The 25,101-nt window shown below is 45.7% G+C and overlaps 1 protein-coding gene across 1 annotated transcript in view; it reads left to right on the forward strand.

The window, feature by feature from the left end:
* Nucleotides 1-25,101, forward strand: part of Rab31 (RAB31, member RAS oncogene family) — a 126,426-nt gene that overhangs the window by 78,392 nt on the left and 22,933 nt on the right. The window contains exon 5 of the mRNA XM_057763029.1: nt 1,257-1,363. Coding sequence (XP_057619012.1) covers nt 1,257-1,363 — 107 coding nt within the window. The remainder of the gene's footprint in view (nt 1-1,256; nt 1,364-25,101) is intronic.

Consider the following 25,101-nt stretch of genomic DNA (forward strand, 5'->3'; position numbering starts at 1 on the left):
ATGTGTCCTCTGTGCTTCCCCCTCCACAAAGCAGCTTTGAATTATTTTCTCAATTATGAAAACAGTACATGTTCATTTTAAAACTGACCCCCCTTTTTAGATCTGTTTATTTTACTTTTTGTGTATGAGCATTTTGCCTGCATAAATATCTGTGCACTACTGTGTACCTGGTTCCCACAGATGTCAGAAGAGGGCATTGGATCCTTCGGAACTGGAGTTACAGATGGTTGTGAGTTGCCATGTGGGTGCTGGGAACCCAACTCCAGTCCTCTGGAAGAGCAGCAAATGTTTTTAACTACTCTGTCATCTCTCCACTCCCTAAACCCGAGCTTCTATAAAGGCAAGGCCATGTCTATTAGCACTTTCCTTGAAAACATTTTAAGTTCTGAATGTTTTACCATTATAGGTTATTTACTGTTACTGGTTCAGCTGCACCGTTCAAATGTCAGAGACAATATTTATGTATACAAAAGTGCTTGTAGTTCCCCACTTACCTGTGGTTTGATTTTCTGTAGTCCTGGTTATCCAAGGCCAACTGCCACCTGAAACTATTAAATGGAAAATTCCAGAAACAAGTCACTTGTTTTAAATAATGTATTATGTTATTATGATTATTCTAGTTTGTTACTGTTAATATCTCACTGTGCTTAATTGTTTTCTTAAACTGCACCATGGGTGCTCATGGGACAGAGACACATTGTTTCCAGGGTTGGTTCCAAGCCACAGTTTCAGACATCCACTGAGGACCATGGAGTGTATCTCCTGCGGAAGACTTTAGCAGGAGTGTATCTGAGTGCTTTGATTTAGTGGCATTCCTTCTGCCGCCACCCCCAGTCCCTCTGGAGTGCTAACCTCTCTCTGATTCATGGCTGTTATATTCCATGAATGCTCACCACTTCCACCCAAATGTGCTGTAACTTTGGCCTCAGCCCTGGAGCCAGACCTAAACAGATGCATTTCTCTCTTGAAGCAAGCATCGGTATCCACTTGATCCTGAGATCCTTCCTGGTTCCCACAGTGTAAAGGCTGTCATTTCTGATCAATGGTACTTGCTGAAAAAAACTTAAGAATGTGACTTTTAACTTCTTCAAGTTTTAACTTTGAAAGAGGCATCTGTTAGAGGCCGAGAAGTCAGCTAATGTTAACTAAGTGCCCCTTACAAACATTTTTTCCGCTGAATTACATAGGGTTCTTACGTCTACTTGTTTGAAATGTGTTGACAGGTCTTTTCAGTGACTCATCTTGTTTTTGGTTAGGATTCATTTCATACCTTGAAAAAATGGGTGAAGGAGCTGAAAGAGCATGGCCCAGAAAACATTGTGATGGCGATTGCTGGCAACAAATGTGACCTCTCAGATATCAGGTAAGACGTATTTCGTGTGTGTGTGTGTACACGTGCGCGTGTATTTCACATCTCCCATCCCTAACGCCTCTGACTGAAATGGAATTATGCCTTTGCTTATGTTTCTGCTCTCTGTGGATCTGTGGAATGATTTAACTGATGGCCCCTCAGCTGTGGTAGTCAGCATGATATGATTCAAACAGAGTAGACTTATAGGAAAATGACAGACACTTGATGGCCCCTCTAATAGTGAATGTTAACTGTGTAGCGGTGCGTAGCATAGCTGTATCAATGCCTCTATTTATTGTTGGACTAGGCTGTTACCTTTTTCTTTGTTATCATTACAACTAATCCAGTTTTAGTAACACTTTCATATACAAATGGCCATGAGAAGTCCTGGTATTTTCGTGTTTGTCTTAGATTTTAACCTAAGGATGTAGTTCAGTCTATATAATGCTACTATTTTGATTTAATATCTGAATATGATACATTTTAGGGCAGCACCCCAAGTGGCAATGGCTTACCGAACTTCTTGACCTTATGTCTTAGTCCTTTTCTGATTGTTATATCAAAATACCCAAGGCTGGGTTTTTATAAAGAAAAGAAGTTCATTGTGCTTTGCCTAGAGTTTCAGTAATGGAACGCTGATGGCTATATTACATACAACATGGTAGAGAATTAGGAAGGGAATGGAAGCCATATGCAGAATTGATCACTTGGTGGGCAGGGGCCCAATGAGATCCAAGGACTAATTTCTGTCTTTACAACAACCCATCTGAAGTAGAGAAAACTACAATCCCTTCTGAGGGTTGTCCCCACTATGACCTAACCACCATCCATTCTTCCAGCGTGCTGCTAGCTCGTGAGCCTTAAGGAACACACCAAATCGCATATCAAACTGTAGCGAGTAGAGAGTGCATTAGAGATGTGATGATTAGCTTGTTAATCCAGCCTGTTAAGCTGGCCATTTATGAAATGAATGCTACTTCAGAAGGTTATGTATTAGTCATCCTTTCTCATGACAGGTCTATTCCAAGACTACAGTGGATATCCGAAACCATAGTCTACCCCATACCCCATGTATGTTTTGACTTCTTTCTATATATAAAAGTCTGTGATTAAATTTATTTTTATATATCAAGTATAGTAGTAAATGATCTAGAACAGTAACTAATAAAATAGAATAGCAACTAATGATTAGTTTATCATCAGTAATAATAGAATAGTTTGTAATAATAAAACAGTAAAAGCTGAATAAAATGTAATGAGTTATTTATTTCTGGAAATTTCCATTTGATATATTTGGACTCAATTGATTGTGGGTAACTGAAGCCCTGGGAAGCAAAAACACTGATGGGGAAATATACTGTTGCAAGCTTGTTTTGTCTCTATTCCCTTGGCTCTGAATTCTCAAGAATTCCCATCGTGGGTTTTCATAAGACAGCTACATCATGCTTCTAGTTTTGACATCTAAATAGGATTAAACCAAAATTAAATAAGCATTGAAAATGGATCTTGCAGAAGTCCTTAAAGTGGCATTTGGTAAATTACTCTGTTTCTTTGTGTTTGCAAACACATCGTATCACATTGCATCAGGTAGGTTTATACTACCCATGAACACCACTTAATCGCTTATTTTTCTGGGGGTTGGACAAGTCTTTAAACTCTCCAGCTTTAGGTCAGCTATACTTCCTCTTTATTGTAATCCTGAAGCAGCTGTTTTGACTGGTGTTTCCTGCTTTGGGTGGTCAGTGGACAGAGTCAGCTTTGGTGAAAGAGGCGGGTCATCTGACACCTCATGTGGTCATTGATAGAGAAAAGTCCCCCTTTTTCTCTTTTGGGGGATACAGATGTGCGTGCATGTGTGCTCATGCACAATGTTGGACTGAAATTTCAGAAGACATTGATTTTTAGTTGAATGGGATAGGATTGTTTGCTATGTGGAGCTGAGACCTAGCATGTTAATTTTGGGAAAAAGGGAGGTGAGAAGATGTTGGTAATTTCCACATGATCCAAACAGGCCTTCCTCTAGCTCTGGGATTCGGTAAGTTCCAGCTGAGCTGTGGAGAAACACTGATCGGGCATTCTCTGTATTTCAGTCCCCCACATCTGACAAGGACCTTGTGGGATGAGGAGGGTGGGGGCTCTTGATGAGGGACAGCTTCAGGTTAATTTCTCATTCCCAGGGTGGACTCTCTGGTGTTCTCTGCAGACTCCTGCTGTGTGCACAACAGGCTACATGTCCAGCTAAGACGACCTGACTAACAACCCACCCCTCTCACCCCTGACTGTAAAATCACTCAAAACCACTCTATCCCCAAAGGATGACGATCCAACATCACCCAGCTACCGTCTCCAGTGATACCATCAGGGCCTCCAACGCTGGCAAGTTGCCAGCTTTTTTGCTCAGCTTCCTTTGCATTGTTAGTTTAGCCTCAGTGAGACTGGAATCAAGCTCGTTAAGATCCCACAGGTGTTCAAAGCCTGGCATTATGTCTTTTTTTCTGTATACACAGTCATTCGAGAGGGCACTTGTTTTGATTATGCAACAAAGGAAATGACCTATTTTTGTAGTTCTTGTTCAAACTTCTGGATAGGTCAGCGAGAAAGATTATTTTATATTTTATAAAATTAATAAATTAATCTATCGATCATCTATTTATGTGTGTGACTACCATGGCATGCTTGTAGGGGTTCAGAGACAAGTTATGGGGGTTGGTTCTTTTAGCACGTGGGTCCTGTGGATTGAGCTCAGTCGTCAGGCTTGGCAGTGAGCACCTTCACTCACTGAGCCACCAGTGTTCGTTGAGTTTCTTGAGGTTTGTTTTACGGTTTAGCCCTGCGAAATCCTAGATAATGTTCTGTGGAAGCCTCAGGCCAGGAAAAGGCTCCCCCTTACCCCCACCCCCGTTTGTGTCTGTGGTGTGTAAGTGCCTATGGAGGTCAGAAGCTGGTCAGATTTCTTCTTTGACCTTCTACCCTGAAGCAGGGTGTGTGCTGAACCCAGCACACCAGTTTAGCTAGTATGGCTAGATAGCTTGCCCCGGAGATGACTCTCCACAGCCGGGCTGCCATGGCATGACATTTGTGTGTATGCTGGGCATCCATATTTAATTCTTTACACTTGCATGACAAATGCTTCCCCACTCAGCCATCTCCAGTCCTCCCATCAAGTTTTAAAAAATGCCCTTTATTTCCTTTTCATTTTATTTTATTTTTTCAGTGGAAGCAGAGATTGAATTTAGAACATGAACATGTTAGGCTGGTGCCCTACCCCTGAACGGCTAAATAAACCATGGGCCTCGCTGAGTTGACTACACTGCCTAGACTGAGAGTCTAGGTCTGTGTCACCAGACGTGGCTTGCACACCTGTTTTTATATTTGCCTTTTCCCTTTGAAGAAAGAAAGAGGGAGGGAGGAGAGAGAGAGAGAGAGAGAGAGAGAGAGAAACAGCTTTCTGAAAATAACACTGCTTTAGCCAGAATTAAATTTTTAAAAACTGTTCTAATTTTTAAGAATTGCATCATTTTGTGATAGTTGATACTAGTGTTCCATTTATGATCATGATATAAAATTTCTAGAAAATTTTTAATGTCGGCTTATGTTTATGACATCATTATCGACAGGGAAAAATTTAAAAAGCACGTTGGGAAGTTCTTAATAGACTTAGCAAGGTTGTTGGTTACAAGACACAGATAACTCAGTTACATTTCTGCTTATTAATAGCGAGTATGTAGAAACTGAAATTAAAAACACAGCATCTTTTATACTTGCTCTGGAAAAAAAACAAAATATTAGCAACGTACAGGATCTGTGTGCTGAAAATTATAAAATGCTCATGAAAAATCAAGTAAGACTTGAAAAACGCCCGAGACGTAGCTGTGTTTATCCATTGGTAGTCTCAGTGTATTAAAGGTTTCTGTTTTCTCCAAAGTGATACCTAAGTTTAAATGAAATTCCTGGGAATATTTCTTCAAGGATTTTTGGTAAGCGTAAACAAACACATTCAGGGGCTAGGACAATGATGCTAAGGATAAGAGCGCTTCTTGTACAAGCATGGGGACCTGAACCTAGGTCCCCAGCCCCCTCTAAGAAGCTGCCAGTGGCCCCTTGCCCCGGAACCTGCAGTGCCCGAGTGATAGATAATCTTGTCGACCTTGTTGGGTAGAAGAGTGTCCAGGCAGCTGTAAGGCACTCTTCTGAATGTGTCGGCGAGGGTTTCCAAGGTACTGAAAATGGGGAAAGAATATGAAGTTGGGGAACAAAAATATGAAGAGACATTCAAGATCATTATTGATCTGTCAAAACGGCTAAGTGGAAAACAGAGCCAATGCCTGGTGGTGTTGGGGGGAGGCGGCGACAAGATGGCTGAATAAGTAAAGACACCGGCTGTGCAAGCCTGACTCCCTAGGTTGGGTCCCAGGAACCCATGGCAGAAGGAGATAACCAACTCTCAAAGGTTGTCCTCTGACCTCCACAGAAGCTCCGTGCCGTTTGTGCACCCATGCTCAGGCACTGTTATACGCACACAAATAATACTAGTAATAAAATATTAGTGGGAATATAGCGAGGCAGGTAATTAATGCTGACCTGGTGCGGGCGGAAAGTACTGCTACTGAGCAGAGTCCGTCTGTGAAGCAATTCAACAGTCTCGTGCAAAACCAGACCTGCGATTTCCATCTAGCCTAGCAACCTCACTCTTGGGCATCTATCGTGGAGAGATGACGCTTAGGTTCACAAGAAACCTATTTATGAATATTCATAGATGTTTCAAGTACCGTCTCCAAACCATAATGAGCCTAGATGTCTTTGAGAAAGTGACTGGCTAAACAGATTGTAATGAACTCACTCCGTGGACTGCTGTATACACACACACACACACACACACACACACACACACCAGACTGCAAAGTTGGATGAATCTTTGGGAGCCTTGTGCTGCATGAATAAAACTATGTGAACGAGCTTTTCATTACTGTAACAAATGCCTGGCGTAAGTCAGCTTACAGAGAGAAAAGGCTGCTTTTTAACTAACAACTTTGGGGATTTGGGTCTGTGATTGGTTGGCCACTTTGCTTTGGGCCTCTGCTGGTGCTTTATTGTGGCAAACCAATAGGCTTACCTCACAATTGGGAATGAAGCAGACCCCAGCTTCACAATGCTCTTCAAAGGCAGGTGAGTAATGACCTCACTGTGAGAGCTGCCACCTCCTCCAGGATCAGTAATGAGGGGTTACTTAGAGGAGCAGGCATGAAAGCCCACACGGGCACGGATGGTGATTCATGAAAGCTGGAACCCAGGAGCATACCGTGTGACTCGTGGGAGGCTTAGGTCAAGTGATTCAGTCCAAGCGGCTTGACTGCTTTGAGTCCTCAGAAGCCCTCACTGGTTAGATAACCCTAGGAGAAGGACAGGCCTGTGCATTTGGTTAGTTTCAGGGCCTTTCTGAGATTTATGAGCTGTTTACTTTGTAAGTCTTAAAAGAGCCTCTTTGAAGGTGAAATGTAACAGTTTGGCGGAAATGAGTACTAGCTATACAAGCAGGAGACTGTAAATAGCCCTGGGAAAACCAATTAGGAACACGTCAGTGTTAAATCTTATTTGCAATATTATGGGACAGTCTGCAAAATGTGACCAAATTTTCTTGGGAGCATTGTGTTTTTGAGACAGGGTCTTGTGTAACCTAGGATGGCCTTGAACTCACTATGCAGATGAGGATGACTTTGAATTCATCCTCCTGCCTCTGTCTCCTGAATGCTGAGATTATAAATGTGCTCCACCACATTTGACTCTTGGTATTATTTCTTCTGTTTGTCCTCCCCCCCCCCCACACACACTTCACTTTATTTACTTTGTATGGTGGGAGGCAACAATGTATGCATGGAGGTCAGAAGGCAGTGTGAGGGAGTTGGTTTTCTCTTTCCACCCCATCAGCTCTGCAGATGGAGCTCAGATCATTGGGTTGGGCAGCAAGCACCTTGCCCATTGAGCTACCTTGCACCCTTGCCCGCTGAGCCACCTTGCTGCCCACCCTCTTCCTCGTGTCAGAATTTCACTAGAAAGCTCAGGATGGCCTTGAACTTGTAATGCTTTTGCCTCAGTCTACTTGACTACTAGGAATAGAGAAGATTTCCACTACGATGGCCTTCTTAGGTGGTGATGTGATCCTGTCACTGGTGGCACACGCCTTTAATCCCAGCATTTGGGAAGCAGAGGCAGGCAGACCTCTTTGAGTTTGAGGCCATCTTGGTCTACAGAGCAAGTTCTAGGACAGCCAAGGTTGAGAAACCCTGTCTTGAAAAACAAACAAAACAAAGGTGGTGGTGATGTGTATGGAGAGTAGACATCAGGATTGTCTTCTTCAGTGACTCCTTAACTTGATTTTTGACACAAGATCTCTCACCAAGTTGGCTGGACTCGGACCTTCCTCTCTGTGCCTTGAGGTACACACTGCTGCACCCATCTTTTTTTTTTTTAAACATAGGTGTGGGGATCCGAGCTCTGGCTCCTGAGCCTGTACAGCAGAATCTTTACTGACTGAGCCATCTCTCACTCCCCTCGGGTGTTATTTCTTATAACTGCATGGGAATCTATAATTATGTCAATAAAAATTCAGTAAATAAAATTTTGATTTAGATGGAAAAAGATTAGTGGTAAATGTATTTGCATATTATGCACACATCATCTATATTTACAACAGAACTTCTGAAGAGAGTTTGGCTGACGTTTTGCCAGCATCCTGAGTGAAATGATTAACTGGACTGTACCACCACACACAAGGCCCGGAGGAAATACAGGATAATGCTGTTAAAAGCTGGCACTGAGGGGCTGGCCTTTGCTAGAGCATTTGCCTTGCTTATTGGGGCCCAGAGTTTGATCCTCAGATACACGTACACACATACACGCATATGCACCCACACACATGCAGGTACACAAGCATATGCACCCACACACATGCAGGTACACAAGCGTGTATGCACCACTACTACCAAGAAAAAGAACTCTAAAAGAAGAAAGGGGAAGCCTGATGCATTGGTCTTTGTCCAGAGTATGTGTGTCTCCCTGAGACAGAAATAGTCTGGCGGGCGACAGGTCTGTGAACCTACTGGGCATCTGCCTGTGGGGAGCTCTCTGTGGCAGGAGAATCAAGCAGTTGGTCAGCCAATCTGGCTGCTCCAGATTCTGCCTGCTGGCATGACACTTCTAGGGAGTGGGCCAAATCTCCAGGTCCCAGACCTTATTCCAAGCCTGACCTCGTTTTACTCTAATCCCAAAGGGATTTGCTCTTCCATAATTCCCAGAAAACTGGATGTTTCCATCCATGGGGGGTTACGCAGGGACAGTTTCTCTCTCTCTGTGTATCTGTCTCTCTGTCTCTGTCACTCTCTCTCTGTATGTGTGTATAAATGATCTAATGATCTCAACTAACAGACATCGGTGGCGTAAGCACATTGGCCCTTAAGAAGAGCTGTGCATAGCGTCTTTGGAGAGTGGGCTGGGCTGGCAGTGGATTCAGCCTTTCAAATCCAGCAGAGCCCGAGGAAGGCATCTAGAGCAGAGGGCTTGGCCGAAGAGGCACCTGTCCCTCAATCGGCGTGCTTCTTGGGCATGTGTGCCTCAGAAGAGAGTAGAGGTTCAGTAGCCCTCATCCAGAATACCTAGGATCAGGGTACCTTGGAGTTCAAATTTCACAATTATTTTCGTATACATAAGGAGCTGTCTTATATGTGGTTCTAAATTACATGGGATGTAGAAGAAGACAAGATCTCCTGAGTAAACTGGGAGCATGGGAGGGGGTAGAAGGGGAGAGGGGAAGAAGAGAGGGGAGTGGAGAAAAATATATAACTCAATAAAACTAATAAAAAAATAAAAGTAAATAAATTAAAAAAGAAGAGACCACGAATCTGAGTGAGAACAGGAAGGGGTATATGGTAAGGTTTTGTGAAAGAAAATGGAAGGGAGAAATATAATTAAATTAAAAAAAAATAAAGACCTGTCTTGGGGGTGGAACCTAAATATAAATGCATGTACCTTACAAACACATCCAGAGAGTAATTTTATACAGCATTGTAAATGGTTTTGTGTGTGTGCGCATAAAGTTTTGTGGTATTGAATTTTCTGACTATCATGTTGGTTCTCAGAAGAGTCCACAACTTCTTGGGTTTTGCATGTTTGGGTGAGGATTGCTCAGCCTGTCTTACAGGCCTGTCCTGCGCCTCAGGGTGAAAGGCCCAAGTCATTCAGTATTTCTAGCCTTGCTCCTGGTCTTAGTAGTAGTTTTTTTCAACTTGCCTGGAAAAACCCTAAACAAAAACTTCCCTCTCTGGAGGGGTGGAAAGGCTGACAAAGGACCAGAACCACAGTGAAACGTCCGTGCTCTGGCTATGACATTGGGGTGACACTCACAAACCCATAGCAGGTGACCAATAAACAGTCAGCCATAGATGGGGGAGAGACACATGGGTTCCGATCCCCGCCCCGAGAGTAATGCCAGCAGAGGGCAGATAGAGAAAAGGAATGATTGTTTTCTGTTAAGTAGCGGCTGCTGATTTTGCTCACAATCCATTGGCGACTTACATCTGGTCCTGTACGAGCGAGCCCATGTAAACCCAGGGAGTTACAAAGAAAAACAAAATGATGTAAAAGTGGAATAGGGCCTGGGGAGGGGGAAGGGGATGGTTGGCAGGGGTTGGGCACGACAAGGCAGGGTGGAGCAATGCGTGCAATTAAAATTCATCCTATACACGTAAGAAAATGAGATGATGGGGACCCCGATGACGAAGCTGGGACGGGCAGCGTCTCTCAGCCTGAGGCATGCAGTCTGTGTGGCTGTGGGAAGATGCTCCCGGGATCTCCCACTGGGTATCACTTCCTTCTTTCCCGCCCCTGCCTTGACTACCAGCATTGACCTTGGATAAGAGCTCTGGCCCCGATCCCAGAAGCCTGACTGCTTCCTCCACACCCCCCCCCCCCCATACACCCAAGCATCTGCAGATGCTAAGGATTGCAAAATTGGGGACATTTAAAGGACTTTCCAATATTGAAAGAAAATAAGAACCTTAAGTGCCCCAGACATGCGATGACTGGGGTGGCGGCTGTTTACGGAGCCGTAACAGCGTAAATGTGGAGAGGAAACTGTCAAGATGGTGGGGCGGCTGCCAGTGTGCAGAGCAGGTCGCATTTGGCCAGCCTCATTCCAGGCACCCCTACCTCCCCGCAGGCAGGTGGGCTTGGGTTCTAGATAGAAAAGGAATCTTCCTTTCATTGAGTCAGGGGAGCCCAGAAGGATGCTGCACGGCCTTCTAGACCTGGCGAAGAACTGAGACAACTGAATTTTGGAACAATCAAAAGAGAATTAGATAACCTTTCCTCCGTGGTTTAGAAATGCCGTGAACATAGGAATCCATAGGGAACTTTTAGGAAATGTGAGGCTGAGAGCCGGTCGCTGAGATTATGTATCAGTTGGAAAAGGAAGTTAGGGGGTTGAGGGTGATGGCTGAAGCAATAAAGCACTTGCCTTGCAAACATGAAGACTAGAATCCCAGAATCCATGCAGAAATGCCAGGTGTGGGCCGTGCATTTGCAGTCTCAGGGCTGGCGAGGTGGGTACAGGCAGATCCCAGTCTAGCCTCACTAGGGCCTTCTGGACTGTAAAAGTTCTCAAATGAGATGGTTGGCCTTCTTGAGGCGGACAGATGAAGTTGTCTTGTGACCTACACCACACCAAGGTGGGGACTAGGGAGACAGATCAGTGAACAGAGTTCTTACCACACAAGCATGAGGCCCTGAGTTCAGATCCCCAGCACCCTCAGAAAAGCCAGGCATGGCTACATGCGCCGGTCACTCTGGCGGTGGTGGTGGTGGCCGTAGTGGTGATGGCAGTAGTGGTAGTGGTGGTGATGGTGGTGATTGATTGTTTTTTGTTTTTTTTTTTTTTGGTTTTTCGAGACAGGGTTTCTCTGTGGTTTTGGAGTCTGTCCTGGAACTAGCTCTTGTAGACCAGGCTGGTCTTGAACTCACAGAGATCTGCCTGCCTCTGCCTCCCGAGTGCTGGGATTAAAGGCGTGCGCCACCACCGCCCGGCAGTGGCGGTGGTCATGAGTGCAGACGGGTACACTTCAGGTCCAGTGAGAAGCCCTGTCTCAACGTGTAACGTGTATAGTTGTAGGAGGAAGGCACCCGTTGCCCATCTGTGGCCTCCACACTCTCATTGCACACATATACACATATAGAGTCTCCACCCTCACACACACAAAGAGATAGAGATACAGAGACTTTTCCAAATGTTTCCAAGGATCCCTGGGAAAACCCTGCCCCGAGTGACCAGAGTTTACAATTAGAAGATGATAGGGAGGGCCTAGAGCCCGTCTTGGTCTGTCCTGGTCTTTTGACTATAGGCCACACCCACCAGGCCTCTTGTGCCATCCAGGTCCTGTGGAAAATAGAAGCACATACTTTTTGAGATCCCATTTATCGTTCCCACCACTAGGACCTCCCACAGAATCAGCTCCAGCCGCTCTCTGCCCCTCCTCCTACGGATTTCATAAGGATGATTGTTAGGAGAAAATGTGGGATTAGATGGATTTGTCCACACCCAGTTAAGATGAAGCCACCTCCTGGAATGAGGGCTCCTTTACACCCACCCTGTACTTGGTTGCCTTTGACTACACGGGGATGAGGTGCCCTGGCGGTGGTATGTGCATGAGACAAGCTGCAGGTATTTCAGGAATCTTCTGCTTCAGAGGGCAGCGGGGCCAGCATCCTCGCTGTTGTGGGTAGAGAGATCTGTGTTGCCCGCTCCTGCCCTTGTTTCTGTAAGCCAGAATTGCTCCCTGTATTTCCTTCACAAGCCAGCCTTGACTCACAGCTTGGGTCAAGCTTTCCCTTCCCCTCACAGAAGATTCCTTGTTTGACTGTACAAATTTCTTTGGATGGTTCCAGAAAGCCTTTCTCAGTCTCTTGGATGCTAACTCTGCCTAATGGGTTCTGTGTAGTGTGAGTCACTTTCTGAGCTCCAAGGTCGCCTCTTGGTGTCCCACGTCCTTCCAGCATCATCAGGACTGGAGAAGGGGAGGAGGAGAGCCAGCGGAAGGACTGGTATGAGGCCATCAGACCAGGGTTGTTTTATCTTACGAGGGGTATCAGTGGGAAGTTACCCAACAACAGCGACAGGGAGAACGAGGGCTTGGGAAAGAAAGGGGCCCACCTTCTCAGATGGTGAGTCATGAGTCTGAGGAGACCTTGTTGTCACTGACCTCTGACCAGGATTCTCCTCATCTCCCCATCCATGGGGCCAGCAGAGCCCTAGGGATGATGACAGACAGACATGTTTTGTCTTCTGTGGCATGATTGTCTCTAAGCTTTACAGTGATGCACTGGCCTCTGAGAGGAGCACCAAGAGAGGAGAAGTACTGAGAGAGGAGGAGCCCTGAGAGAGAGGAGGAGCACCGAGAGAGGGGGGAGCACTGAGAGGGGGGGAGCATCTAGAGAGGGGGAGCATTGGGAGAGGAGGAGCACTGAGAGAGAGGAGGAGCACCGAGAGAGAAGTACCGAGAGAGGAGGAGCCCTGAGAGAGGGGGGAGCACTGGGAGAGAGGGGGAGCACTTGGAGAGGAGGAGCACTGAGAGAGAGGAGGAGCACTGAGAGAGGGGGGAGCACTGGGAGAGAGGAGGAGCACTTGGAGAGGAGGAGCATTGAGAGAGAGGAGGAGCACTGAGAGAGGGGGGTCACTGGGAGAGAGGGGAGCACTTGGAGAGGAGGAGCATTGAGAGAGAGGAGGAGCACCGGGAGAGAGGGGGAACATCTAGAGAGGGGGAGCACTGAGAGAGGGACACTGAGAGAGGAGCACTGAGAGAGGAGGAGCACTGAGAAAGGAGGAGCCCTGAGAGAGGGACACTGAGAGAGGAGCACTGCGGAGGAGGAGCCCTGAGAGAGGGACACCAAGAGAGGAGTAGCCCTGAGAGAGGGACACCGAGAGAGGAGGAGCCCTGAGAGAGGAGGAGCACTGAGAGAGGAGGAGCACTGAGAGAGGGACACCGAGAGAGGAGGAGCCCTGAGAGAGGGACACCGAGAGAGGAGGAGCCCTGAGAGAGGGACACCAAGAGAGGAGGAGCCCTGAGAGAGGAGCACTGAGAGAGGAGGAGCACTGAGAGAGGAGGAGCACTGAGAGAGGGACACCGAGAGAGGAGGAGCCCTGAGAGAGGGACACCGAGAGAGGAGGAGCCCTGAGAGAGGGACACCGAGAGAGGAGGAGCCCTGAGAGAGGAGCCCTGAGAGAGGAGGAGCACTGAGAGAGGAGGAGCACTGAGAGAGGAGGAGCACTGAGAGAGGAGGAGCACTGAGAGAGGAGGAGCACTGACAGAGATTGCAGGAGCTGCTGTCATGAGTCAGGAATCTGTTCTTGGAGAGGAGGTTGTTAATGAAGAAGAGGCATCTGGGAGCAGAGTAAAAATAGGACCTCTAGGTAGGAAGAAAGAAATTGGTTTGCTTAGTTCTCTGCCATCTAGTTACTAAATAGGCTTTGTGTGTGGCAAAGCCCGGTGGGAACTCTGAGAAAGGAGAAGAGGTGTGTCTTGGAGAGCTGTTTGGGGAGCATTTACCCCACCTCACCCTTTCCCTCACAGCTATACAAACAGTACAAGAACGTAGTCCAGAGCAGACAGGAATCTGGGAAAGGCCGGGATGATGTCCACAAACAGGGCTGTGGGATAGTGGACCCTAGGAGGGTTCTGATGGGTGACTCCTGTCAGAGGCAGGGTAAGGAAGGATGACCTGTGTAGGAGGCACTTCTGGGAGCAGAAGGTTCCCTACCAGAGCCAGAGATGGGAGTGAGCAGGGCTTGAATGATAGGAGAGAGGTTGTGAAGAATATCCACCAGAGCATGGCACCACGTGGGGAGAGTGGCGAAGACAGAAGGTGTCTGGATGGTGTGTTGAGTGGCCAAACCTTTGATGTTGGGTCAGCGTGGCTCCTACCTTCTGCTCTTCAGACCTGCAGCAATCATTGCCTAGAAGCCAGGATGCTGTCCTCTCCTGACCAACACTGGCCTCAGGCTCCTCTTTGTCACTGTGCTGGGGTAGACACTACCAGGTCAAGATAGAAAACCAGTTTTCCAGCCTTGAGGTGTGCTGAGAGAGGAGTGTTGGGTTTCCCAGGAAGCTTCCCATGTAGCCAAGAGCTACAAAAGAGGACCTCCTATATCCCAGAACATCCCACAGGCCCCACCAACTAGGGCAGCAAACCACCCAAAGCTCAGTCATTTAACATTTTTAATAAAGTTGACATTTCTAGATAAAAATATGCTTGGAACAGGTTCTCACTAGCACCATGCCCTCAGCTCTCTTTGCATTATACTAAATGTCTGAGGGTTTGTATTGCCGTGAAGAGAGACCATGATGATGGCAACACTTAGAAAGGAAAACATTTAATTTGAGTGGCTTACTTATGAGTCCATTATTATCATGGTGGGACATGGTGGTGTGCAGGCTGACATGGTACTGAAGAAAAAGCTGCTCTGTGTTGAGAATGCAGGCAAAAGGAAGTAGACTTAATACTCCGAGTAGCTTGAGCAAAGGAGACCTCAAAGCCCACCCCCACAGTGACACACTTCCTCCAACAAGGCCACACCTCCTAATAGTGCCACTTCCTTTGGGAGGACCATTTTCTTTTAACCACCACACTAAGTAAACATTTTTCTAAAATTTTACAGACATATATTTGAAATGGAATATTTTACTAAAGCTTAAAGTGCTTGATTTCTTACATACAACCCTAAAAGCTACCCTTGTTTTAAATGGATCAAAAAATATGGACAGAAGTTTTTTCTTTTTAAGTCGTTGTGTGGGATTTCTCCATGTTCTTTATGTAGGCACTTCGTGCCATGAATTTTCCTCTCAACACTGCCTTCATTGTGTCCCATAGGACTGGGTATGTTGTGCTTTTGTTTTCATTGAATTCTAGGAAGTCTTCAATTTCTTTCTTTATTTCTTCCTTGACCCAGTGATGATTCAGTTGAGCATGGTTTAATTTCCATGAGTTTGTAGACTTTCTGCAATTAGTGTTGTTGTTGAAATCGAACCAGAGTTGTTTTTTTAAATAAACAAACCAAATGACAGAACTTGAAATCCTAGATAACAAAAATCCAAAATATTCTAAATGCCCAAAGCTCAAAGCCAAAAACCAACAATAACAAACACCAGAAAGTCCAGGAATGTGTCAGGCTTCAATGCCCATGGCATCTGTGTATGGGAGGTGACGAGGCACAGTAGCTTGTGCTGTGGTAGAGTATGCTCTGTGCTCAAGATCCTGTGGACCAGCCTCTACTGATGCTGGTACCAAAACAGAAGGCAAGAGCTGAACACGAAGACCCAAGAGCCCAGGAAACACATCTGGAATCTCTTTCTTCAGTTTTACAGCATTTAGCCGAATCTCTAAAACACTGGTGGGTTTTAGACACGGTTTAAAGAATGACACGGTTTAAAAAACAAAACAAAACAAAAACCAGAGAGCACTTCCTGCACAGCTCTAGTGGCTGCCCTCCCCACAAGAGCACTCAGCGTCCTAACTTTAGAATCATGCTTTGTTTTCGTTAGGCCCACAACATCCGTGTTTGTATTTCTCAGCAATTGATTGTTTAGATTTGCCCATTTTCGAGTTTTATGTGAATGGAATAATTAATGTTTTATCGTGCGATGATTTGTTTCCTGTTCCAAACCAGCTCGTGAGAGTCACCCAGTAAATGCTCACTGTCGTCTGGTGTCTGAATGTGGTCTGTTTTGTGTCCACCCATCCTACTGCCGGTGGGCATCTGGGTCGTTTCTGACGTGGGTTGTTGTCTTGAACACTGGTTGGGTAGCCTCATCCATATCCATATCTCACAGTACCATGCTTGAGCATGCCTCTCGACTGTAGAATGTAGCAGTTTAATTGCTGGCTCTTAGGGTGTCTTAGGTTTCATGAGTTAGTGCTAGTGTTTTGCAGGGTGGGCACCAGCAGTGTGCGAGACTGCTTGACTTTCATCCTGGCCTAGTCTTGTGAGACTTCAAGGTCAGGGTATCTGAGAGTAACTTCAGCCCACGTTTCCTTTGTTACCAGTAGAGTGGGTGACTTTGTGTGTACCTGCAGGCCATTATAGTCTGCCTTTGTGTGAAATGCCTCTTCAGACCATTTACAGGATCTCAATTGGGTGGTTAATTTAAATCTTATTTATTATAATATTTTTTAAATACATGTACTTAATGCTATTCCTTTGTTTTGTATTCCTTAGTATGTGTTTAAAATATCTTCTCCAAGGGGGCAGGAGAGGTTTCTTATTAGAAATCTTCCCATAATTCTAAGCTTGGTGATCGATCCTCTATGTTAACTACCCTTCACAGACTTACAAATTTGTGATTGTTTTTAAGTCATGAGCTGTTGCTTGCTTATTTATACTGTGTGTTTTGCCCTCTTGTATCTAGATGGCTGTCTCACCATTATGGGTTGTACAGCCCTTTCTTTCCCCCACTGACCTGCAGCCAGCCCTGTTTCAGGCTGATACCACGTGTAGTGTATATATAGATCTGTTTCTAGGTCGATATTCCGTTCTGCAGTTAACTTGTCCATCCTTTCCCCAGTACCACCTGACCTAATTCATACGGCTTCAGTCTTGGGAAGTGATATGGACTTGTGATGTGCTCTGTAATATTTAACCGGTATGTTTTGGCCCCAGAGAAGGTGTAACAGTATGGGTAAGGATGTATAAAGGTCCGTTGGACTAGGTTTCTTTTATACTCTGTTAGCAAGCAGTAATTTGTGGGTTTTGTTTGTTATGCTCAAACTATTCCAGTTTTGGCCACCAGGAGTCCTTCCCTGTTGACCCTGTGTCCTTGTGCCTTACTACTAGCACCGTAAAACAAGCAGGCTTGTCTTGCACATGCTTTTCTCCGAGAACCTCTGGTTTCTTTCATTAGAAAACGATATTAAAGCCCGCAGTCTGGTTGTCAGGTGTGCTCAGTGCTGTGGGGGTATCCTTGGTTTTCAGCGCTTCCAGTGAACAGAGCTAGAAAATACATCATTCCGTGCTAACTGAAGTATCTCACTCTGAGATAAAGAACTTTGTGTTGATGCCTCCAACCCTGGTTTAGAACGCAGGCTTCCTTCTAGCCTTGGATGTCTCTGGAAAGAATGTTTCAAAACGGTTGTATTATTGAGCAGAATCTATTCCATTTGTTTTATTTATTTATTTATTTATTTATTTATTTATTTATTTTGGTTTTTTTCGAGACAGGGTTTCTCTGTGGTTTTGGAGCCTGTCCTGGAACTAGCTCTTGTAGACCAGGCTGGTCTCGAACTCACAGAGATCCGCCTGCCTCTGCCTCCCAAGTGCTGGGATAAATGGCGTGCGCCACTGCTGCCCGGCTTCCATTTGTTTTAAAAGAATTTCTTAGAATAAAAGTTACTTTGTTTCTCTCTCTCTACCCAAGAGTTTCAGAATTTATAATGCAACTTTTCTTAGGAGCTAAAAAGTCCCCAAATTTCTTTCTTTTTTTTTTTTTTTTAAAGATTTATTTTATGTGTGTAGGTGTTTTACTTGTGTGTATATATGTGCACCACATGTGTGCCTTATGCCCATGGAGGTCAGAACAGGGTATAGGATTCCCTGAAATTAAAGTTAATGATGGCTGTGAGCCACCATATGGGTCCTAGGAACTGAACCCAGGTACTTTTGCAGGAACAATAAGTGTTCTTAGTCACTGAGCTATCTCTCCAGCCCCTCCTTGATAAATTATTGATAGCACATGTTGTTTTGTATTGCTCTGTCTACTGTTCATCTGGTCAGTAGGCTAACAGCAACTTATTGATGTGTGTGTGTGTGTGTGTGTGTGTGTGTGTGTGTGGTTATGTATATGTGGTGTGTGTGCAGATATTTCCTTCTTCCTGCCCGTCTGGGTCTCTCCCTGAACCCAGAACTCATCAATATTGATGGCAACATTGGCTGGCTAGCAAACCCTAGTAATGTGCCTGTCTCTTTGTGTCCACCCTCTAGAGTTGGGGTTTCCGGTGCAACCCCACTGTGCTTTTATAGGAACAATGGGAGTATGAACCCGAATGCTCATACTTACACGGCAGGCACAAACACTATAGACACTGAGCTGTCTTCCCAGCCCTTGAAAGCAAACACATCACCCTCACCTCCAGCCTGCACTGGCTGCTGACTGTACACTAGCCGTGATTATCCGTGGGTGGGCTAACATTCATCATCCTACATACGCAAGAGGCTCCGTGAGATGAGATGAAACACAGCCCAGATAAGGAGCTCGTCCCAGGCCCTGAGCTGGCATACATAATGTATGACATGGCTTTAACCCCGTCTCCTGTCCCAGAGTCTGTGTCCCTGACCTTCATGTTATGTCACATATCCTAAGATGTGAAATGCCAAGCCAGATCCGGGATGGGGAATGATCTCCAAGGTACCGAGAGGGAGCATTGGTTTGGAAAACTCAGGATTCTAGAACTCACAGCTCTTCCTGGTGATTCTTCAGCCTCTTCAGGACCAGTCTGAAATGGTTTGAGCAGGGGTCTTTAGAGGAAAAGGAAGGACCAAGTTCTTTAAGAGAACGCATGTTTTCTCTACAGTCCTACTTCTATTCCAAAATCTAATATTCTTCATGAGAAACAACCCATTTAAGTCTGCAGCCAAGAGCCTGACACTGCCTGCTTGAATCTGACACCAGGGATTTGGCCCCAGGTGAATAGCTGTTCCTGCCAACATTATTAAACAGGCCAGACCTCATGGGAACAGAAGTTCTTCCCAGGGTACCTATGTCAAGCGCTGTAACCGGAAGGGTTTACTTGGATCACTGTAGCAGGTTATTGTCCAATTAGATGCTTACCCTGAAGGTGGCGATTATTCTCTCTTTCCCAAAAGAAGGCGATTTGGTTTTAGTTCCTCCCTCAAGTAAACGGATCTGAACGTCCTCAGAGCTGAGGATTTTGCTGCTCTCAGCATCGTCAGAATGGCTGTGTCTCTGTCACACAAACTTTTCTGGTTTTGAGGAAACGTACACACCGATGAGAGTATAACGAACTCTGATTATTCATCTCAGTGGGGAAGTATAAGAATCCGCTTCAGAGCCAATGCAGCCTCTGCAGGCCCCCCACTCCCCGACACCCTTCCTCCGCTTGATCTGATGGAATGTTGTGAATGTTTCCTGGTGCTTTTGGCTGGAACACCTTACATGTGGGATGGTTTTGATGAAAATAGCCCCACTAGGCATTTAACAGCCGTCTCCTGTTCACTGTTGCTGTGCTATTGGGGGCAGCTTGGCTCCTCTTTTTATTTTGCATTTATTCATCTTGTGTGTATATGAATATATGTGTATACACTTGTCCGTAAATACCCCAGCATGCATGTGGAATGGAAATTAGGAAAAAACTAGAGGGAGCCTGTTCTCTCCTCCTACTATGTGGGTCCCAGGGATTGAACTCGAGGTGTCCAGCTTGGTGGCAGGCAGGTTAACCTGCTGGGCTGTCTCTGGGTCCTTTTTTTTTAAAAAAAATATTTATTTATTTATTATGTATACAATATTCTGTCTGTGTGTATGTCTGCAGGCCAGAAGAGGGCACCAGACCTCATTCCAGATGGTTGTGAGCCACCATGTAGTTGTCGGGAATTGAACTCAGGACCTTTGGAAGAGCGGGCAATGCTCTTAACCACTGAGCCATCTCTCCAGCCCTCTCTGGGTCCTTGATTGGTCCTTTAAGCTTAATATTGGAAAAATTGGTTGAGAAATAAATATATATATTGCACATAGTGCCTAAATGAGATGCTAAATGCTATATAGTCTGAGTGTAGCAGAAGGTAAAATGCGAATACAGAGGTTAAGAAACCTAATGGACCCGCTGGAAATCACTAGACCAGTTTGAGGCAGAGTTCCTGCCTGTTGTTCATTCCTTTTTCTCTGCCACAGAACGGTGTCTGGGTGGTGGCTGTTCTGTCACAGCTTTCACGTGTTCCTCTCGATACCCGTTTCCAAACTCTTGGTTTCGTAGCGTCACGTTGTAAATAGTCTAAAACATAACCAGCTGGGCGCATTAGAGTCCACCCCCTTCCAGGATTACTCTCCAGCTTTAAAATACGTAAGAAGTTGCTGGGAAGCACGCTTCTGGGCTGAGTTCTGGGGCTCTCCCAGAAGACACCGCGCTCTCGGTGTCTAAGAAGTTCAAAAATACTCGATGGTGTGGGTAATGGAGCTTGAAGGGCTCGTGGCTGTCTGGAGAGGGCCCTGAGTTCTCCTTCCACGTCCTTAGCAGGAAGACGCTTGGCTCTGTGACTTAAGGTGCTCACTTCTCTGAGCAAACGATGACTTTTCTACACCTGCACCAAAGCGCCCGAACACGCCTCGGAAGACGCAGTCGGCTCTCTCTCTCCGTGGACTGTTTTTCCTGCGCTTACACATCGCTCTCTCTCTACACTCACATGCTGCCTGCTCGAGTCCCATCAGGTCCATCAGCGGGATGAGCAAACAATGTGATGTCCGTTCTCAGGGGATTTTTTTTTTTCAGTGTTAGAAGGATTAGGAAAGCCAAGATTATTTCCTGATAGCTATTAGAATAGGCAATCTAGGGGCTGGAGAGATGGCTCAGTGGTTAAGAGCATTGCCTGCTCTTTCAAAGGTCCTGAGTTCAATTCCCGGCAACCACATTGGGGCTCACAACCATCTGTAATGAGGTCTGGTGCCCTCTTCTGGCCTGCAGACATACACAAAACTATTGTATACATAATTAATAAATAAATAAATAAATAAATAAATAAATAAATATTTTTTTTAAAAAAGAATAGGCAATCTATTCTTGTACCTACATATAAATAATAACCCGTGAGAAAATAAGAGTGGAAACTGTACTCTTCATTGTCATAATACTTAAAATACCTACTATCACTCCTTTATATATATGTAATATTTTAAATTTTGAATTTTTTTTTGAGATAGGGTTTTCTTGTGGCTTTGGTTCCTGTCCTGGAACTAGCTCTTGTAGACCAGGCTGGCCTCAAACTCACAGAAATCCACCTGCCTCTGCCTCCCAATTGCTGGGATTAAAGGCATACGCCACCACCGCCTGACAAATTTTGAAAATTTAAATTTTAGGAATGAATTCATGCAAGAAATGAGCAAGCTGCAACAGATTAAACTTTACACCACCACTGCAGGACATATAAGAAGACTTACGTAAGGATAATGTCTACTTTTCTCCTAGGTAGGATGACTCAGTATTGTAAAGATGTAGGTTTGCTCGAAGTGAACCCATGAATCCACCAAAGTATCAGATCAGTTACCTACATAAGAGCCACTTTGGAGGGTGGTCCCAAAACTCATCTAGAAGCAGCAGACAGATAAAGAGTTCTGTTTGGGTATCTGGGATAGAAGTCACCAAATCCCAGCAGACACTGAGGTGTACTAAACACAGGGGCAGAGCCATGGAATAGCACAGAAAAGACTAGTGACCAGGAGAGAGCCAGGGGCCGAGATTTGCAAGGAAACCTGATTTAATCACACAGATGATATTGGAAAATGGTACAGAAAAGGAGTCATTCAAAAATACTGTTGGGGTAACTAGCTAGCTGTGGGAAAGGAAAAAAGATAAAAGAAAAGTAGAACAAATATTTCAATATAAAATTAATAGACCATAAAAGTTGAAATGGGGCTGGAGAAATGGCTCAGTGGTTAAGGGCACTGACTGCTCTTCCACAAGACCCAGATTCACTTCCCAGCACCCAGCATGGAGGCTCCCAACTGATTGTAACTTCAGTCCAGTTAGACAAAGAAAGAAAACAGAGAATTAAAGAAGATCTTGGGCCAGGTGGTAGTGGCGAATGCCTTTAATCCCAGCGCTTGGGAGGCAGAGAGAGGCAGACAGATGTGAGTTTGAGGCAGCCTGGTCTACAGAATGAGTTCCAGGACAGCCAGAGCTAGTAACGGAGAAACCCAGTCTCTGAAAACAAACAATTAAGTAACCCCTGCCCCCCCCCCCGAACCCAACCAACCTACCAACCAACCAAAACCAAAACAAACAAAATCTTGGAGCTAAAGGGAGCTATTCAAGTATGATATGAAACCCAGACGGCCGCAAGGAAAGTGATTAGTAAGACGGGCTGACTGGGCAGGAGGTGGCGAGCCCAGCAGTTTCAAGAACTGGCTGCTCTTGCGGAGAACCTGGGTTCAGTTCTCAGCACCCACACAGCAGCTCACAGTCTGCTGTTCCAGGAGAACCTGACCCCTTTGTGCCTCCAGGGGCACTGTACTCATGTAGTGCACATAATATACTCAGGCGGCACACACACACACACACACACACACACACACAAATAATTCTTTTAAAAAGACTGACCACACAAAAAAAAACTTATCAGAAAAAAAATGCCACAAACAAGACCTAAATATGACAAGTTGAAAAAACTATGGAAAATATTTGACCGAAGGCTAAGTTTCCTAATATGTAAAGAACATTTACCAATCAATAAGAAAAAAAAGACAACACCAGTAACCAACTAGGATGGGAAGATGTGTAAGAATATTGCAGAAAAAAACATCTTGGCTTATGAAAAGTTACTTGCCACCCATGAATAAAATAATTGCTCAGAATTAGTGTAAGGTTTCTTAGAGAAAACCATACAAAATGTGACTGTTTTATTTGTGGGGCCATTTACTGAAATGAATGTTCTTAGTGGATGGCAAACACGCCATTGTGTCCCCTACTTGCCTGCCCCCAGTCAGGACCAGGAGCCTTCCTGGCGTTTAAATTCTATCTTCTGAAAATTCTGTAAGAAGGTGGCATCGTGTTGTTGGCAGTTGCTGAGGCAGCTTCATGGGTATTTATTCCAGAGACGCTGATGTAATGGTGCGAGCATTTGCTCTGTAAGGTCTGGTGGAATGAAGGAGTGCAGGGCTAAGGCTTCAGGGATAAGCAGGCGGTTACCCTTACTCCTTGAGCAATGCTTGATGCCCGGGCCTGTTCACCTGCTCATCTGGGTACTTGAACTTTGCTGCCAGCAAGCACTTCTGTCCTAAAACCTGTAGCTAGAATGCTCCCCTTTGTGGAGGATCCATTCACTCAGTCTCCCACAGATTCCTCAGAAACACAATGCATCGTCCTGGCTGAGACCTACTGAATGGACCCCTCCTCACTGACCCCCTGGTGTTGGGGGAGGAGGCCCCTGGGTACTTGAATATTACTGAAACTGAAGTGAGTCAGTTGCCACGTTGCTGGGTAACACCCTTGCTCAACAAAACAAAGACCCCCTATCGGGCAGCGCAGGCCAGTTGAAACTCTAGAGTGGTGAGAACACAGTGTTCCTGATCTCTGTCCCCTGCAGAGAAGTCTCCCAGTACAAGTGACCAACTCAGGGCTTTCTGCCTGAGTCCAAGGACACAGAACTGGCTGCTGTCCGGAACTTGATAACACCCAGGCTGGTAAGTTCAGAGCTGGGCCCTCAAGGAGCCCCCCTTTTGGTTACCTTCACCCCAGAAACCTCTTCCCAGTCCACTTGGAAGGGCGGGTGGATTTGTACCTTCCTGAGTTTCTAGGTGGCCTCAGCAATGACCACACTTCCTGTTAGGTCCTCATGGCCCCTTCTGACATCCTCCTCTTACTGGGGATGGAAGCTGAAGGGATTTGCTGTCTGGCATTAAGAACTGTTCACTGACCACATCCAAAGTATCACCTGCGGTGAATGTACCTGCACTAGAACAAAACCATGGTTCTGTCTGGCTGGTGTGCCACTACAGCCAAAATCACCTGAGAATTTCTTAAAAGGCAAAGCGATTTTGTTTCCCTTTAAAATAATCTCTTATAGCTCTGTTTTCTTCATTCCCTAGGCGTTTTCGTTTATTTGCTTTGGGTCTTTTGTTGTTGCTTGTTTGAGACTGGGACTGGCTTAGCTGAGGCTGGACCCTTCCACTCAAATGCAAACTTTCTGGCTTTGTTTTGTTTTTAAATCTTTTCCCCAGGCATGATGGTACACGCTGGTAATGGCAGATGGAGGTGTCAGGCAGAAAGATTGACACGAACTAAAAGCCAGCCTATTGTGGCCTACATATTCAGTTCCAGGCTTGCCTGGGCTACATGTCAGGAGCCTCACCTCAAACACTAAAGAGAAAAAAATAAGCATTTCAGGCTACCACTTAAAGTCTCGTGAGAAGATACTCTGATTGTCGTTACTCTGAGGAATACCCCTCTCGTCCAGGTCTGGTCACTCAGGGACAAGAAAGAGTCATGCCAGAACCTTTGCCGTCCGAAATGGGGCTGGATCCTGCCACACCCTTACCCAGTGTTGGGGAAGAACCGAGAGCTGAGTGGAGGTGGAGCATTGTTCTCCCCAGCTCAGGAGCTCGCTGTGCTTGGCGGTGGATGCGACAGACTCCTGATACATTCTGATGACGAGTGACAGGAGAGTCCGTCCTAAAGTTCAGGTCTGATAGCTAGGCAGTTACCAAATAAAGAGGCGAGGAGTGAGGAATGTTGGAAGCCAGCTGTTCCAGATGTGTCATTCTGGATCCACAGCCTCCACGGCCTCTGCCTTTTCTCCTTCCCCGGCCCTGCCTGCTTCCCACAGGTATGTGAAGCCTGGAACCTGGTCCTTAGCCTGAATTCCAGCCTTCATCCTCCAGCTGGCTCGCCCCAGCTGTTTTGAAAGCTGTGGACTTAAATAGTCTCCCCAGAACCCCTGGGGAATGCCAACATTGAAGGGGCGCACAGAATATGATCTGCTTGGAAAGAGGATG

Source organism: Chionomys nivalis, chromosome 2 (genome assembly GCF_950005125.1).
Source record: "Chionomys nivalis chromosome 2, mChiNiv1.1, whole genome shotgun sequence".
In the NCBI taxonomy this organism is placed as follows: domain Eukaryota; kingdom Metazoa; phylum Chordata; class Mammalia; order Rodentia; family Cricetidae; genus Chionomys; species Chionomys nivalis.